The sequence below is a fragment of the Dendropsophus ebraccatus genome, chromosome 2, assembly GCF_027789765.1.
Source record: "Dendropsophus ebraccatus isolate aDenEbr1 chromosome 2, aDenEbr1.pat, whole genome shotgun sequence".
Taxonomy (NCBI): Eukaryota; Metazoa; Chordata; class Amphibia; order Anura; family Hylidae; genus Dendropsophus; species Dendropsophus ebraccatus.
Window position 1 is genome coordinate 99,145,591 of NC_091455.1, and position 12,898 is coordinate 99,158,488.

A 12,898-nucleotide genomic window follows, 5' to 3' on the forward strand; every position below is an offset into this window, starting at 1 on the left:
AGACAATCCCATTATGTAACTATCTCAATTATGTGACACAGAGCAAGGAGAAAACACTAAGCGAGCACCAATCAAAACCTTCATTATCTCTCTATGACAAACTAAGTTTTTTAGAATGACAGTGCTAATTTAAATCATGTAAAGTTCGACTTTCTGTTGCATTGGTATTTTTGTAAGGCCTAGTGCTCCAAAAGCCTATTTTCTATAATATGTTTCATCCTGAAACCTTTTTACCAATGTAGTCTTTTTTCATTATCTGAGTGTAAGGTTATGCAGTGAACTATGAGCTATTTTGGTGGACGTAATGATTTTAATGGCAACATGAGGCCCAGAGCCCTAGTTTATGAGAAAGTGGTTTTAAGATCAAACTGGAGTAAATGAGACAAAACATTCTTTTTGTAGCTATAACAGACTTATGGCCTACTTCCCCCATACTGTTGTAATAACTGTAAGACTACTTAGGACCTAGATAACTTAGAATTCTAGATAAAAAACTAAAGATATCAGGAACAAAGTCTACTTTAGAAACTCGTTAAAATGGAAAGCATTGAGAGTAATTCGATTAAAGACCAGTGTCATAAACAAGAAAGAGGAATAAAGGTTAATACTATTCACAGACTGCACTAACAGCAAAACACATAAAATTGGGGTAAAACTGCTTTCTATATGGATGATCCAATTGAAGAACAGGGATAACATATTAGGGATATAAAGGAATTGTAAATTCGTCACAGAAAAAAATGTACAGTATAGCTGGTAAGTGTCTGATCATTAGGATTACAAATGCTGACTCCCACCAATCATGAGAATTGAGGGGCCCAGCTTTTAGAGTCTCAACACACGAGAACAGCCAGATATCCCTAACATGACTAGGGATATCTGGCAATTCCTGTATTTTGAGACTCGCAACCAAGGCTCCACGGACTCCTTTTTTGCATATTTAAATTTTTAGGGGGCACCAATGGAGACTCTTGATTGAGTACTTCATTGTAATTTTTTCACTGATCTCCCTGAGCTCAGTGATTGCTGTGTTTAGTCGGTCCCCCAGCTTTTCTTGTTTGAATGAAGCAGTGTTTGAATATGCACACTGCTGCTCCATTCAAACTCTATGAAACTGTCAGACAGAGATTGAAAAGAACGTTTATGCACTATCTTGCTCCAATCCAACAGACGGTTATCATCTATCCTGTGGATGGTGATAAGTTATTCTTATGGGAAACCCCTTTTAAAGACGTGTTTTTAGGGATTTCACAATAACAATATTATGCCATTTTTATTTGTTAGACAATTATTATTTCCTATTTCTGAAATGGAGACAGGCAAACTGTCATGTACAATGCTTTACAAAATACAGTGACCTTTATTGCTTCTCAGCTGTCTTTCTGAACATAAAAAATAGATCTTTATAACTGTGATATCAACTGGCTTTTAAGGACAAGCCTCTAGGGTAAAAGCACCAGGCAAGACCTATACTTAGTTCCCAGAACGCTTTCATTGAAGCCTCAACTCTGAATATCAGGAGATACAGTACAACACAGCATAGATGGGGAGAAAACCAATAGATGTGAGTAATTATTTACCAATATAGCAGCTGTTAACAATACTTACCGTATTTTTCGGACTATAAGGCGCACTTAAAATACCATGATTTTCTAAGAAATTGTAAGTGCGCCTTATAGTCCAGTGCGCCTTATATATGGACCGGGATAGCCCCGGCCTCCATGGCGCAGATAGGCTGCCGAGCTCGCATCTCCCCGCCACACAGCACAGCGCAGCGCTCCCTCACCTGGACTCCCGGCCCATGGCTCCGCAGGCTTGTCCTGCTGTCCCGCTCTGAAGGTGTCCCGCTCTCTCCAGCTGTAGTAAGCTGAGTGTCAGGGATGCACAGATTGTCAGGCAAGAACTTAACAGGAGCGGAGGCAGGCAGAAATGCTGGAGAAGATTCACTTAGGCACTGTTGTGATGGATGCAGAAGAGGGGCTGAGCGCTGCTGTGCTGAGGAGCTGTCTGCATTCCGAAAGGGAGGGGGAGCCCGAGTGGAGGCAGAGGGGAACTGATGCTGCGGCTCTGCGGCTAAGCCCAGCAAGGGTCCGGGGGAGCCGGTATTTGCAGGCAGGCTGTTCTGATTGTTACCTCTGTCAGATGAGGGAAGAGTACGGGCTGCCATGGGCTCCCTGTGTGTCCCCGCTGATGCTGTGTGTGACGGAGCAGTCTGCCACACCGCTCCGCCGCCGGCATATGAGCAGGAGGGAGGGGGAGCCGCAGGGACTCCGGCGCCATGTTGCTTTGACCGGGCAGAGGGGAGAGAGGCTTCCAGCTTCCTTATACACTATAATGCGGTGCGCCTTATAGTCCGGTGCGCCTTATATATGAACCTAGATGGCTTAGCAGGCTAAATTTGGAGGTGCGCCTTATAGTCCGGTGCGCCTTATAGTCCGAAAAATACGGTATATGAATTCTTAACAAAAACATTTCTTTGGCAAGTCATTAGTTACCTGAAAATGGACTGCCTGGTTGATGTCGGACACATGGAATTGTTTCAGGAAGAGCTCACTTTCACTCCAGAACAAGCGAATGTCAGGTATACAGTAAAGAATCATTGCCAGTCTCTCTAATCCAAGACCAAATGCCCATCCAATTTTGTCCTGAGCACCAGCTGTAAGCAAAAAAAAAAAAAAAAAAAAAAGATAAAAATCCAGAAAACTATCAGAAAACGTTTCAAATGAAGTATAAATCCCCCTTCCAATAGCTCAACTAAAAGATCTGAAATCTATCAGTACTTGTCATCTGATGGCTGTAACACTCATGTAAACAGAGGATACTGAAAACCAATCAATACAGCAGACATCTAATATTTTTTAGATCCAAGCCAAAGAGTCGGCTTCAATTGTGTTTAACCCTTTAAGGTCAAGCCAATTTTCATTTTTGCGCTTTTGCTTTTTCCACTTTACGTTTAAAAGGCCATGGCGCTCACATTTTTTTACCTAGAGACCCAAATGGGCCCTTATTTTTTGCTACACCAATTCTACTTTGCAATAACAGACTTTCCCATAGAATATGCTGCAAAACTGGAAAAAAATCATTTGCACTGTCAAATTGAAATAAAAAAAGGAATTTGTTTTCATTTCAGGGAGTTTTGTTTTTACGCCGTTGGCCTTATGGTAAAACTGACAAGTTATCTATGTCTCTCACATCAGTACAATTACAACGATATGTAACTTGTATAACTTATATTTTCGGTTCACAGAAGAAAAAGAGCGCTGCACCTCACACCTATGGCTGATACTAGTGCCTCTAGGCTAAATAAAAAACACATCAGAATTTTGTGTATGAATTGATCAAGCCATACTGCCCCATGTACCATCGTGCCGGTATCTGATACACATGGGTCCCTACACTAAGTCCACACCGTGCCAGTCAGTGGCCACCAACCCCGCAGGCGCGCACAGTCAGGGATTGGGGGCCATGGGACGGCCCTGCGACCCCCATGCCACAGGACCAGACCCAAAAACACCACACCAGAACCCGGCCAGCACCACCGGCGGAGAAGGTCGCCCCCAAACAGCACAAGTCTGGATGAGGTATTGCGCTCACCATAGCTGCTGCAGACAGAATGGGAAAAGACAGGAGGGATTAAAACCATGTGCACTCAGGTGTCTCCTGCTAATTGCGGTCATGTGGGTCTCCCCAGGAGGAGTGCAAAACACGGAGAACAGAGAGAAACAAAATGCAGTTCACGGCTTGTGCATAACTTATATTTTATTTGATGGCTTTTAAAAAATTAAAACCTTTTTAAAAAAACTAAATGTGTTTAAAATTGCTCAATTCCTATCCTTATAACGCTTTTATCCTTTGGTCTATGGGGCTTTGTGAGGTTTTGTGTCATTTTTTGTGCCATTATTTCTGGATTTGATGCAACCAAAAATGTGAAATTTTACACTTTGGAATTTTACCGTCCAAAATTAGGAATGTGATAATTTAATAGTCTGGGCAATTAGGAACGTGGCAATACCAAATATGTTTGGTTATTTATTTATTTTTATAAAATGGGAAAAAAGGGGGGCGATTTGGACTTTTAATAGGGGAAAGGATTTTTTAATAGGGTAATAGGATTTTTTTTTTTTTTAATAGAAAAAATGTTACTAATTTTTTTTTACTTTAAGTAGAAGTCCCCCCGGGGGACTTCTATATACACAGCATTGATCTCTCATAGAGATCAATGCTGTGTATATACACAGCAATGATCAATGAGATCAGTGATACATTGCTCTGGCCTGCTGCAGACAGGCAGTCGAGCCAGGATTAGCGTCAGTGCAACGCTGAGCCCCGGCCCGGGCAGAAGAACGGATTCCCAACGCGATGTGATCTGTCCCACTAGACACCAGGGACATGAGGTACAGAGCATTTAAATGCAGCTGTTAAATTTGACAGCTGCATTTTGGATATGCATCTGCTAATAGTGGCGCTCCCTGGCTGCAGATAGCAGCCGGGAGAGGCGCCTGACTCTTCTTGATTTCTTTTAAAGAAAAGACCCAGCAGATTACTATAACCCAAAACAAATATTCCCAAATTACCACACGTAGAGGCGTTTACCCAGATTCCTTACTTTGCAGCAAATATACTAATTAAGGATATGACAAAAAAAATGTTTGATTAACTGTCTGGCTTTAGGAAAAAATACATCAAACAAATGAAAGTTCAATACTTTGAACTAATGCTTATGTTTTTCTAGATCAAGTAGAGGAAAAATATGGAATTGTCTTCCCATATCCAGAAGAGATACCTCCATGTCTAAGGTCACGTGCTTACAAATCTTACTGAGATGATAGACTTGGATAACTAAAAGGAAACATGGCCCTAACAATGGAGCTGTCAATTAAAAATGGAAAGGATTATACAAGTCCTCCAAAATGGAAATCCAAGGCAGACAGGGGGGAAAGATGGTAGTTGTTTCCTGTCTTGCACAAAATGTCAACATTATAATACATATGAAAGAACAATAAAGATTTCGGAGTACCATGATAGAAATCTTAAAGCGTAACTGTCATTTCAGGGCCATTTTTCTGAAAACATTAAATATTAACAGTACAAGCGATTTTAATAAACTCTGTAATAGGTTTTATGTACTAAAAGAGTTTCCTTCTGTACTGAAAAAGCAATCTCCCAGCCTCCCCCCTCACATCAAATGAAGCAGGATTTCTGTCTCCATTATGTGGCTATGGAGAGGGGAGGGGCTGTTAGGAGTGACTGAGCACGGAGCAGTCCTGCACAGCACAACACCCTGCAATCTTCTCTCAGTAAGTTCATAGATAAGCACTGACCTTTCTGACCCCAGAATCCTGCGTTTTAGGTGCCCAGAGAGTCTACAAACAGCTGACCTTCATGTCACCTCTTCCTGCTCCCTCATCTCCCTCAGCCCCTCCCCCCTTTATAGGCTTACAATGGAGAGAGCAGAACCTGTCTTCACTGGCTTCTCTGTAATGAAGACGTGTTTGCCTGATAATGCACAGATAAGAAGTCAGGGGGGGAGGCTGAGAGATTGCTTCTTGAGTACAGAAGGAGGCTTTTTTGGCTGATGAAACCTATTACAGAGTTTCTTAAAATCGCTTATACTACTGATTTCTGCAATAAAAAAAACATGACAGTTACGCTTTAAGGCTGGGTTCACACTATGTATATTTGAGGCTGTATTTGTGAGGCTGTATAGCAACCAAAACCAGGAGTGGATTGAAAACACAGAAAGGATCTGTTCACATAATGTTGTAATTGAGTGGATAGCCGTCATTTAATGGCAAATATTTGCTGTTATTTTAAAACAACGGCTGTGGTATTGAAATAATGGCCGTTATTTACTGTTATATTGCGGCCATCCACTCAATTTCAACATTGTGTGAACAGATCCTTTCTGTGTTTTCAATCCACTCCTGGTTTTGGTTGCTATGAGGACCTGACATGAGGACCAAATACTGCCTGAAATATACATAGTGTGAACCCAGCCCCAAGCAATATGCCTTGAAAATTAGAAATACTGTATAAAATAAACAAAAAAATTATACAAATGGAGACCAGAGTAAATGTTTGTGACCAAACTGAAAGAAAACAACTGAATGAAAAGCCAAATGAAATAGCATTAACCCCTAAACAGAAGAAGACAAAGTAACAGTCAGCTAAAGAGAATCAATCATTAAGTGTGGAGGGTTGGATTAAAGTGATATTCAGTAAAGGCATTGGCCAAGGACATACTACTGGAACTTTTTTTTGTTTTTCTTTTAAAACATATAGATGACCAAAGAAGGCCATTACATTCCTCCACTTAATAATGATATAAGGTTACATGGAACAAGTTGGCAGCACACACGAGAACAATTTGGATAATAGAAAATAGGTTAGGTGATCATAAACAAATCTTTTAGGATGCTAATGTACCTTAGTACAGAGCAAGACTGTTAAACTTTTTTTTAAGCATATCAACTTAATGGCATGGCCAGCAAATAATCTAGATCTCAATCCAATTCCAACATTTATGGTGAAATTTATTTAAACAACAGGTCTCTGACAAATCCCCATTTTGCAAAGTTGATCAACTGTTCTTTGAAAAAGTTAGAAACACGTTGATATAAAATATTACTTATAATTAGTGAACTAAATTACTGAAAGAATTCAGGTCATCATAGAAACCTGAGCAACAACAAAATATTGATTCCATTTTTTATTTTATTCTATTAATACATACTGTTTTCCTCAACATTGAGCGAGTTTATAATTTTCTAATATAATTGATCTGGAAAACCATTTAAAGCTTTTTTTTTTGAACCATGGCTTGGTTCCCACACACAGCAGCGGTTTATTCCTGGGCACTGGCCCGAAGCGCTAGAGGCAGCCCACTGACCCTCCCCACTGTGATGTGGCTCCATTGATTCTAATAGAGCTGCATCACAGAGGGGAGGGGGTTTCATTACACTGGGGGTGGGTGGGCCCATCTGAGAGCTTCGGGCCGGTGCCCAGGAATAAATCAGCACAGGAACCAGGCTGCATTTAAAAAAATAACAGCGGCATGGGTATCCCGACGCCGGACTTTTCATGTAAAAAACTTATAGCGATGTCTGATGGTAAATTCACTTTAATGTCCAGGTGTTAAAAATATGGCTGCTTTCTCCCAGAAACGGCACTGCTTTTGTCCTCACTTTGAGTTAGGCTAGGTTCACACTGCGTTTTTGCAATTCGATTTTTGCAAAAAACGAATGGAAAAAACAGATGCATTAGTGTGCATTCGTTTTGATCCGTTTTTCCATTGACTCCCATTGTAAAAAAAAGGGATCAAAACTGATCCGTTTCTTTAACCCTTTGAGGACCAGGCCCAAAATGACCCAGTGGACCGCGCAAATTTTGATCTTAGTGTTTCCGTTTTTCCCTCCTTCCCTTCTAAGAGCTCTAGCACTCTCAGTTTTCTATCTACAAGCCATGTAAGTGCTTGTTTTTTACAGGAATAGTTGTACTGTGTAATGGCGTCATTCATTTTACCATAACATGTACGATGGAATTCCAAATATATTATTTATGAAGATATAAATTGGTGAAATCGCAAAAAAGAATGCAATATGGTAACGTTTGGGGGGTTCCTGTGTCTACGTAATGCACTATATGGTAACAGCGACATGATACTATTATTCTATAGGTCAGCCCGAACACAACCATATGCAGGTTACACAGATTCCCTAATGTTATATATATTTTTTTAAATGAAATCCTTTTTTTTGGCAATTAATTATAAATAAAATGGGCCTATTGTGACGCTTATAACGGTTTTATTTTTTCACCTACGGGGCTGTATGGGGTGTCATTTTTCCGCCATGATCTCTAGTTTTTATTAATACCATATGTGTGAAGATCGGACGTTTTGATCACTTTTTATTAATTTTTTTTTATATATAATGTAACATAAAATCGGTAATCCGCGCACTTTTTTCCCTCTTTTCGTGTACGCCGTTTACCGTTCGCAATGACGCTTGTTATATTTTCATAGATCGGACAATTACGCACGTTACGGTATATTATATGTTTATTTGTTTATTTATTTTTATATGTTTTATTTATATAATGGGAAAGGGGGGTGATTTAGACTTTTATTGGGGGAGGGGTTTTGGGGTAGTGTAATAGTGTTTATAACTTTTTTTTTTTACACATTTGAAGTCCCTTTGGGGGACTTGTACATAGATTAGTTTGATTTTTACACTGATGATTGCTATGCCATAGGCATAGCATTGATCAGTGTTATCGGCGATCTGCTCATTGAGCCTGCCTGTGCAGGCTTAGTGTAGCAGATCGCCGATCGGACCGCACGGAGGCAGGTGAGAGACCTCCGGCGGCCCGTTTTACCGATCGGGACCCCCGCAGTCACACTGCGGGGGTCCCGATCGGTAAGTGACAGGGGACTCCCCCTGTCACTTACACTTAAACGCCGCGGTCGCGGCGTTTAAGGAGTTAATGACACGCGGCAGCGCGATCGCTGCAGCGTGTCATTGCCGGTGAGGTCCCGGCTGCTGATTGCAGCCGGCCCCCACCTGCTATGAAGCGCGCTCCGCTCCGGAGCACGCTTCATAGCGGGAGAAACACCCAGGGCGTACAGTTACGCCCTAGGTCGTCTGGGGACAGACTTCCATGGCGTAACTATACGCCCTGGGTCGTCTAGGGGTTAAAGGGACACAAAAGTAGTGTCAGCTACGTTTTTGTGTCCGTCAAAAAAAAGGACCCGTTTTGATCCCTTTTTTTTACAATGGAAGTTAATGGAAAAACGGATCAAAATGGATGGACACAAATGCATCAGTTTTTTTCATCCGTTTTTTGCAAAAAAACGGATGAAAAAAAGGATTGCAAAAAAGCAGTGTGAACCCAGCCTTATGCAGGTCAGTTCTATTGCTAAATTGTAAACATAAACAGCTGTGGTGCTGTTTTTGCTAAAAAGTAAATGTTTTTCTTTCTTGTTTGTTTGTTTTTTCCGCTAGAAAGTAGCTGTGCTTTTTTGTTTTTGCTAAGAAGTAGCTGTGTTTTTTTTCTGGATAACTTCTTTAATTAAAAAATATACATTGTATCATGTGTAAATTGTGTTATTGCTAAGTAATAAAAAAGATGATTATCAATAGCATAATGACAATAAGGCTGGGTTCACACTATGGGGGAGATTTATCAAACTGGTGTAAAGTAGAATTGTCTTAGTTGCCCCTAGCAACCAATCAGATTCCACCTTTTATTTTACAAAGATTCTGTAAGGAATAGAAAGTGGAATCTGATTTGTTGCTAGGGGCAACTGAGACAATTCTACTTTACACCAGTTTGATAAATCTCCCATGTTTTTTCATCAGTTTTTGCAAAATGCATTTGTATTTGAGTCCATCCATTTTAATCAATTTTTCCGTTGAGTTACATTATGAAAAAAAACGGATCAACACACATCCGTTCTTTTAACATATGCAAAAACATGTTTGACCACATTTTCATGTACGCAAAAAAAAAACAAAAAAAAAACCAAATGCGTTTTGACCGTTTTCCTTTATAATGGAAGTCAATGGAAAAACTGAACAAAACGGATGGAAAAATGTAGTGTGAACCTAACCTACCATAAAAATTGCAAATGCAGTTTCGGTTATCGGTATCTTGCTTTTGTATATGTGACTTTTTGATAACTTTTTATTTAAATTTTTCTTAATGTAATGTACCATAAATCTGCAATTTGCACTTTGGTGGGTTATTGTGATTACGTTGATTACTATGCAAAATCAGGAATCTGATAATTTAGTAGTTTGGGCGATTCCGCACGCAACGATAACAAATTTTTTTAACCCCTTCACGTCAGTAACATGTATATATACGTTCCTATTGCACATACCCCATGCATTAGGAATGTATATATACGTTACTGCTCTGACGGGGTTTTATGATGAGAGCGAGATCGCTGCAGAGATAGCGATCCCGCTCTCATCTGACTGCAGCACCGGAGGTAATGAGAATCAGCTGCGATCCCGCAGCCGACCCTCATTAACCCCTTAGTGACCGCCGATACGGCGGTCACTAATGGGCCAGTGCCGCCGCTGTATTTCATCTCCTCCCACCGTGAATCACGGTGGGGGGAGATGAAATAAGTAAAATCAGACCCCAGATCAGCCCCCTAGTGCCCCAGTCACTAACCCCCCTCAGATCCAAGATGGCTGCCGCCATCACTGTAAACAGACCTAAGTCTGTTCACAGTGATCAAAAAGAAAAAATGAATGAAAGCCCTATGCTCTCCGCTACCTCTGGGGCAGTGATCGGTGACCCCCCTGTGGGGTCCTGATACAAGCGATCAGCGGTATATACTATATACCACAGATCGCTTATGCCATGTGCCGCCGCCACTTTTTATCCCCTGTCACCATAAATGATTGGTGACGGAATTAAAAGTGATGTGTCCGTCCCCCACATTGCCCGTAACCACCCCATATTTCCCGTAACCACAGCAGGTTGCCTGTAACCACCCTAGATTTTCTGTAACCACAGCAGGTTGTCCGTATCCACCCCACGTTGCCCGTAACCAGCCCAGGTTGCCTCTAACCACCCCAGGTTGCCTGTAACTAACCCAAGTTTCTTGTAACCACCCCAGGTTGCCTCTAACCATCCCAGGTTGCCTCTAACCACCCCAGGTTGCCCGTGACCACCCCATGTTGACCGTAACCACCTCCAGATTACCCATAACCACCCCAGACTGTCCCTAACCACCTCCAGATTACCCATAACCACCCCAGACTGTCCGTAACCACCTCCAGATTACCCCTAACCACCCCACATTACCTGTAATCTCATTTTTTTTATTTCATTTTAGTAACTGCACTATTCTAATAACTATTACTAGCTGCGGTTTTGCTCCAGCAAATTGGCACTCCTTCCCTTCTGAGCCCCGCTGTGTGCCCATACAGTGGTTTATGCCCACATATGGGGTACCGTTCTACTCAGGAGAACCTGCGTTACAAATTTTGGGGTACTTTTTTTCTCCTGTTCCTTGTGAAATTTTGAAATTTCAAACTAAACCAACATATTATTGGAAAAAAATCGAGTTTTTCATTATTACTGACCAATTTTGAATACTTTCCTCTAATACCTGTGGGGTCAAAATGCTCAATCTACCCCAAGATGAATTATTTGAGGGGTGTACTTTCCAAAATGGGGTGACTTTTGGGGGGGTTCTATTCTGTAGACACTACAGGGGCACAGCAAACGCACCCAGCGCTCAGAAACTTCTTTAGAAAAATCTGCACGGAAAATGCTAATTGGAGCTCCTTCCCTTCTGAGCCCGGCTGTGTGCCCATACAGTGGTTTATGCCCACATATGGGGTACCGTTCTATTCAGGAGAACCTGCATTACATGTATTGGGGTGAGTTTTCTCCCCTGTTCCTCGTGAAATTGAGAAATTTCAAACTAAAGGAACATATTATTGGAAAAATTACATTTTTCAATTTTTTACAGTCTAATGGTGAATACTTTCCTCCAGCCCCTGTAGGGTTAAAATGTTAATTATACCCCTAGATTAATTCTTTAGGGTGTAGTTTCCAAAATAGGGTCACTTATGGGAGTTTCCGGTATACAAACCCCCTAAATCAACTTAAAAAAAGAACTGGTCCCAAAAAAAATCAGTTTTGGAAAGTCCTGTAACACCCTATAAAGTAAAATATGTTTATGAAATGAAGCCAGAATAAAGAGGACATATCGGTAATGTGACTTAGTAACTAATTTATGTGATACGACTTTCTTTTTTTAGAAGCAGAGAATTTCAAAATTCATAAAATGCTATTTTTTTAAATTTTTCATGATATTTTGATGTTTTTCACAAAAAACACACAAAGTAGTGACCAAATTTTGCCACTTATTTAAAGTGCCATATGTGACGAAAAAACTATCTCAGAATCGCTAGCATACATTAAAGCATCACTGAGCTATAAGCGCATAAAGTGAAACAGGTCAGATTTTGAAAAATGAGCCTGGTCTTTTAGGTGCAAATAGGCTTCGTCTTGAAGGGGTTAATAACAATGAGAAAGGGGGGTGATTTACACTTACTATGGGATGGCATAATTTATATTCAATTATTTTTATATGTTTATTTGTAGTCCCACTGGTAGGTTGCTATGAGCAATACCATGTTCGCTCATAGGAATCAATGTTGTACATACATATTGCATTGAGCTGTGTAATCGGAGCTTGATTACGAAGGGCTGCTAAAGCCCAAAATAATCGAGTGTCGAGCCAGGATTATCGTCATTACCTCTCTGAGGCCAGGTCCAGTATGCATAGTAAAACGGCTTTATGTGATACCATTGCGTGGAACTAATTGCACAAATGAAACTGTTTACAGGTCTTTTAAATGCTGCAGTCAGTTTTGAAAGCAACAGCTAAATGGTTAAATAGCCATGGTAGCAGCGCTGTACAGAGTGGGATCACCTTATGAGCCCTCTCTGTACCCCTTTAGGGATGCAAGGGCAGTTACAGCCTTCACTAAAACTGCCTTTTACATTAAAAACACGATTGACCAATTTAAAAGTTTCAAGTTATACCATTCTGAAGCCCCCATTAACATACAGGTTCTTTGTGGTGTAACTTTTCTTGTATAAACAATTTAGTACAATTAGTTTTTATGAATAAATAGATTCCCTTAAAAAGACTTTTCCTTTGTAGGCTTCTCAGACTGATTTTGTTTCATTAATTGGGTTCACATACGGTCTGATAAAGGAATCTTAAAAAAAAAAAAAAAAAAAAAAAAAAAGGTGAACTAAGGACAAGACATTTCTGTTAGTGTGAATATATGAAAAGTAATTTAAAGTATATGCTTTTTGTGTATTTTCTTCCCAGTACATTACAGTTTTGCTGTTTTTTCAA

The 12,898-nt window shown here is 40.5% G+C and overlaps 1 protein-coding gene across 1 annotated transcript in view; it reads right to left on the reverse strand.

Moving 5' to 3' along the window:
• The window catches only part of FARS2 (phenylalanyl-tRNA synthetase 2, mitochondrial), a 232,295-nt gene that overhangs the window by 70,226 nt on the left and 149,171 nt on the right, over positions 1 to 12,898 (reverse strand). Inside the window, exon 6 of the mRNA XM_069960195.1 lies at positions 2,496 to 2,656. Within this exon, the coding sequence (XP_069816296.1) occupies positions 2,496 to 2,656 (161 nt within the window). The remainder of the gene's footprint in view (positions 1 to 2,495; positions 2,657 to 12,898) is intronic.